This window comes from Pteropus vampyrus, unplaced genomic scaffold (assembly GCF_000151845.1).
Source record: "Pteropus vampyrus isolate Shadow unplaced genomic scaffold, Pvam_2.0 Scaffold1, whole genome shotgun sequence".
Taxonomy (NCBI): Eukaryota; Metazoa; Chordata; class Mammalia; order Chiroptera; family Pteropodidae; genus Pteropus; species Pteropus vampyrus.
In genome coordinates this window covers 16,523,527-16,529,389 of record NW_011888782.1, presented here as the reverse complement: position 1 = coordinate 16,529,389, position 5,863 = coordinate 16,523,527, and the positions used below count along the sequence as shown (strand labels likewise).

At 39.6% G+C, this 5,863-nt stretch overlaps 1 protein-coding gene across 1 annotated transcript in view; it reads right to left on the bottom strand.

Annotated features, from left to right (window-relative positions):
- The window catches only part of GPD1L (glycerol-3-phosphate dehydrogenase 1 like), a 51,662-nt gene that overhangs the window by 19,838 nt on the left and 25,961 nt on the right, over positions 1-5,863 (bottom strand). The window contains exons 4-5 of the mRNA XM_011361291.2: positions 5,426-5,610; positions 24-136 (exon numbers count right to left, since the gene is read on the bottom strand). Of these exons, the coding sequence (XP_011359593.1) occupies positions 24-136; positions 5,426-5,610 (298 nt within the window). The remainder of the gene's footprint in view (positions 1-23; positions 137-5,425; positions 5,611-5,863) is intronic.

The window sequence follows — 5,863 nt, the reverse complement described above, 5'->3', positions numbered from 1 at the left end:
CAGGGGGGCGAGGCTTACTTCACCTTAAGAGCACCACAAAGTTCAACAGTGTCAGCATCGTCAACCACCGTAATTCGAAAATTTGGAGTCTGCAGAAGTTCTTTGAAGAGAAGGCCATTCTCCATTACTTTGCTGCCTATTGAAAGGTTAAAGAAAAGGAAATTAATAAGTCTCTAATCTTAATTTTCACATCTAACAGTTTAAAATAACTTTCTTATTATAAAAGGAACATATGTTCAAAGTATATAAAATTCATAAGAGTAGAAATAGAAGGTAAAAAATATTCCACAATTGCACCACAGACGATCATTAACATTTGGCATACATCTTTAACTTACTGAAATATGAATATACATAGTTTTTCTCAAAACTGGGAACATAATGTATATGTGGTTTCATAATCTGCTTTCTCCCATTTTATGGCATGAATAATTTCCAATGACAGCATATCTTTCCTACATCACTTTAAACAGTTACTTTGTATTTTACTGTGTACATCTATTTTATGTAAGTATCTTTCTAGTGTTTAAAATCTGAAATTGTTGCAACTTTTTGTTACCCTAAACACTTATAAACTCGATTTCTGTATTTACATCTGTAATAGATTATCATTCAAAACCATTCACCCTCTCATTTCCACGGGATGAGTGTACCCTTCTACAGATGTTAGGTTTGACCACATGTTGTACTTGGACTCACAGCAAGTGGGGTATATCTCCTCATCCCTGACTTTGTGCTCAGCCTTGTGACTTGCTTTGATTAATGGGACATTAGTGGATGCTTGAGCCCACTGTGCAGTAGGACTGGTTGCCCTGTACCTCTGCCTTTACTGTGAGAACATATCCTGGCTAGCTCACGGGGCCCAGCAGGAAGATGACAGACATGTGAAGCAGAGCCAACCCAGCTGTCCCTCAATGTACCCACAGATGTGTTAGCTATGCATATTTTGTATGCCACTGAGATTCTGTGATTGTTGTTACTTAGCATCACTGTGGCAATAAGGAACCGATACAACATCAACAAATATTTGCAGTTACTACATTGTGGAATATGGAAATGCATTCCAAGGACTTGCTTTTGCTACTGCTATATTTCCTCCTTTGGGACAGTGCCTGGAATGAGATGGATGCTCAGTAGTTTTCATGCATTTTTTGTTTGTCTGTTTCAGCACTTTGGGTTAAAAACAACAACAAACAAAATAAAACTTTACTTATATAAAGCTTGATGTGAAACTCACTCTGGTTCGTGGGGGGAGGCGGGGAGGGGTGGGGTTCAGCTCTGGAAATCAGGATGATAAAACTCACCAAGTCCTGGCTTCCTGATCAGTGAATGACTGCACACAGATGCCAGAAAGCTCAGAGGACTACAGTACTGGGGCTCTGCCTGCCTCCAGGTTCCCAAGCTTGTCTGCACGTTACAATCACCTAGGGATCTTGAAAAACACCAAAGCTCAGGCCACATCTTAGACTAATTAAATCGGTCTCTGGGATAGAGCAGGCATTAGTAATTGTTGAAGCTCTCCAGGTGATTCCAAAGGACAGAAGTTTGCAAACCTTTGCTACAACCTCTAGCCTCAGCTTCCTCATGAATAAAACACTATGACTCTCTTAGGACTGCTGTGAAGTTAAATAAGAATCAGGTGTGAAAACAGGCTATTAATTGTAATGAGCACTCAAGGTCCTATATGATAATGATAGGCTAGCTGACAGTTACATGCTTATGACGATGATTTTGCCATTTAAGAGACAGGAGGCCTAGAGAAGTTTACCAACTTGCCCATGGTAACACAGCTAGAAGGAGGCAAAACTCAAATTCCAATCCACATACCCTGACCCCAGATCTCATGCTCTGACACTCTATGCCATGCTGTGCAGCCTCTCAGGGGTGGGAAAAGAGAAAATAAACCAGCAAAAAACAAACATCACAATTAGAGCCACATTTTTCCAATGCAAAAAATAAAAGATTGTCAACCATTAAAATCACACCCAGAAGTAATATGTCAAAATAATCCAGGGGAGAGAAGGGAGAGGGTGGGGATACTGATGAAAGAAGACTAAGTATGGGCAAGGGGTACATGGAGTTCCTGACACTGTTCAACCTACTCGTTTCTTTTCAAGGATATTTTCCATGACAAAATGTTTAAAATATCTATGCCCGATATCTAGAAACACATTTTCTATTCTACAGGCATTGCTATTATCTATTAGTTAGCTGAGTTCTCCTTTTTCCAAATACTGGAACCATGTCAGTTTGAACAAACTGTCCTCTTCCTTTTTTAAACAGTCCACCAGACCATCTGGGTGATTCTGTGCAACAGCTTCATCACCTGGTTTGGGTAAACTAGCTCCCAGCCTCTACATCATGACATCATTACTATCTTTCTCCTCTGTCCCTCGCCACGGGCCGCTGCTCAGTGCCTCCAACATGAAAGAGTGTTATGAGCATCGCAGAGGAGCCCCTCACTCGTCACTTTAATCCAGCTGTCTGCAGCTAGAATCTGCAGCCGTGAGCCACCTGACAAAGGGCAAGGAGAAGTGCATTCTCCATTTGCCACTAATACAAGGCGGGGTCTGCCGGTTCTTCTGTGACTGAAAATTACACACAGTGTCTGTTAGAGAAGTGGGCTTGATTTATAGTAATCTCACTTCTTCCCAAATGTACTTTAAGAAATTATTTTAAATCACGAGTAAGAAACAACTAACCCTATTATTATCGTCGGTCATAAGCAGTGATGTCGCAAGCAGGGACCCAGAGACCATGTCCAACAGAACAGGTAACGCCCAACAGCTGCGTGGAAAGGCTGCCCCAAACTCAATATGAACCAAAAGGCAGGAAAATCCCCTTTCTCTTCATGCCAAGTTTGAGGGAAAAAAATTAACCTTTTTAATGAGACTCCTTCAAAACTCTCCTTTCAGCGTGATTCTAGTTTTGTTTCTGTGCTTAGAAGCTCTGCAAGGAGCTTATATATCCTCGACAGTTAGAGCCCTGCCCGATTCATAATAGGCTTTGAAAAATATCTGTGGGATGACTGAATCTTCCTTCGATCCTGTGAAGTCAGTCCCCAAAATGAAGGGAACTCTCACCACAAGGGGGCACCGGAGTTCACATGTCAGTTACAATTTACACAAGATTCTGAAACAATGCCATCTTTTCTTCTTCCTCCAAAGGAGATTCAAGTGGGCTAAGATTCCTGAATCTACCATAATTAAAAATGAGTTGGTTGCTAAAATCATCAAGAAAGGAGATCTGGATAACCCCAGAACAATGATCAAGTACAGGAAATTTAATGTTGATACAATTACCTAACATATAACCACATTCCAGTCTCAACAATTACGCAATGTCGTCTTTCATGACCTCACCCCTAAATCTTCTTTAGTCTGTGACACTTCCCTAGGCCTTTCATTGTCTTTTGTGACATTGACATTTTAAGCGCGAAGGCCCACTGTTTTGTAACATGTCCCTTACTTTGGGCTTGTCTGATATTTCCTCATGATTAATTCATGAGGTTATATAAAACAATTCAGAAAATATCACCTTCGTGTTCTATCTTGCTTTCAACGTTTTACTTAATTTAATTCAGGTCACTCCTGCCAACCATGGTCCAACCCACAGCGAAGGCACGGGAAGCACTGGGTAAACAGAAGCTAGAGGGAACCAGGTGTAACTTCTGTGTATTTGCCTGTCTTTACAAACCAACAGACCTAAGGCACCCCAATGGAAACTTTCCTACCACAAACAGGCATTGCAGGCAGGTAAAAACCATTGCCAAAACCTACAGGTAGACATAAGGTTTAAATCAAGATTTAGAGATGTGGTCTCAGCCTTAAGGAATGATTGGGATAACCAGTCAATTCCAACCAATTAACTGGCAAAACTGACTGCCAACTGATCATTGGCAAATAGGATTGAGTTGGAATAACTGGTTGATAATTTTTTTTTGAAAAACAGAAACCATTACATAACAATTTCACAGGCTACCTTAAAATCACAGGTGGATAAAAGAATTAACTGTAAAAAAATAAAACCTACATGTAGAGTAGTATATATACGTATGTAAATTTTTTTCGGGAAGGATATTTAGAAACTGTTAACAGTGATCCTTTGGGAAGATGTAGCAGGAAATTACAATCAATCTAATTTTACCTTCTCATATTGTTTGATTTTTCTTATCTATGGCTATATCACTTTTGAAAATATCAATCTGGGAAATGGTATTATTATAGGCTTAAATATTATTATTATTGTTTTTTGTTATTTGTGATACCTTTCTTCTCCAAAAATATTTCTCAAAAAAAAAAAAAAACAGTTTTAAGTGCTCACACATAAGGGATTGTTGATGGAGTACTATGTAGTTATGAAGATGTATGTTGATGGACGTTAAAAGTTTATTATATATTAAGTAAAAAAGCCATTATAAAACAGTATATAACTTAACCATAAAAACAAGTCTGCACAAATAGAAAAAAATAATGAAAGTTAAATGAACTAATAAAATGGTTATCTTGATTATCTTCATTTTCCACAATAATGAAGTAATGCCTATGCAATTAAAAATAAAGGGAACAAAAGCAAAAACAGTAAAAATGTCTTAACTTGCAGGCATGTATCAGAATCAGGGGCTACCTTCTCCTGTGCATCCCATCTTACCTAAGAGAGCCTGACCTCTCAGAGTTTGTTACAAAGCTGTCAGGGAGAATTGATTCACATTGATTGACAAGGGTGGGGTAAGTTCTGGAGTGTTAGATAAACTTAAACACTTGTAAAACAACTGCAAATACAACCGTATCACCCTTCTATGTGTCCTTTAATATGGTACACAGGCACTTGGCAATTTCTAAGCCTTTTTTAAAAGGAAGAAATTTTTCATAACATCAACATCGTATGAAACTACAAAGAGCTTTCTTTTTCAGGAAACAGGAGACCCAAGTTCATGTCTTGGTTCTGTATTAGCTGTATGACCTTAGGGCAGGTAACTTAGTCTCTGAGCCTCAGCTTATTCACCTGAAAACAAGGATCATTTCCACCAATATTCAGATCTCCTTGTCATCCCAGAGGATCCAGACACTGGCATTTGTGAATAAGGAAAAGCCGGGTTTCTAAGGACAGGTGAGCCCCACCATGGGTGAAACCACCTGCTTCTCGGTACGAGTAACCTTGCATTTTTGTGCTTTTAATCTCAATTCATCATTGGATCATCGTGGGTCAAAATGGTCTCCTTGGCTTTTACTTTCATTCTGGAGGCTGTTGAAACACTTCAGTTCCACAGAATGGCCTCCTTACATAAAATCCCCACCTCACCGAAGGTCCACCTCAGGAACGTTAAGGGGACAGGCAAGAGTCCACTGCGGAAAATACCAGAAATGGAAAATGTACATGTTAAAACACCCAATGTCCAGGCCCTCAGGCCCCAGCCAGCCCTCACCGATGGTGGTCTCACAGAACTTCTCTGCAGCCACCTCGTTGGCAATGTTGGCGCCCATCAGCACACTGATGTCGATGCCCATCTTCTCCCGGATGATGTCAGAAATGAGCTTCAGCCCCTCTGGGCCCTCATCTATGCCCTGTAAGGAGGTCAAGAATTTAGGGAAATACAAACCATCAAATACAAGAGGCATGAGATCGCTGTTTTATAAGTAATCTAGATTCAGACATCCAATGGCATATGCATCTTGAAAAATATCTTTTTCTTACAAGAGATCATGTATATATACTGTGTATGTACTAGTTAAAGAATAGCAATAAAATAAAAAAAAATTTTTTGTTATTAACACTCACATTAATAAATAAAACATGATCAACATCCCTGAAGTCCCCCGTGTCTCTCCCCAAGTTCATCCTCCTTTCACCTCCAAGATGAACC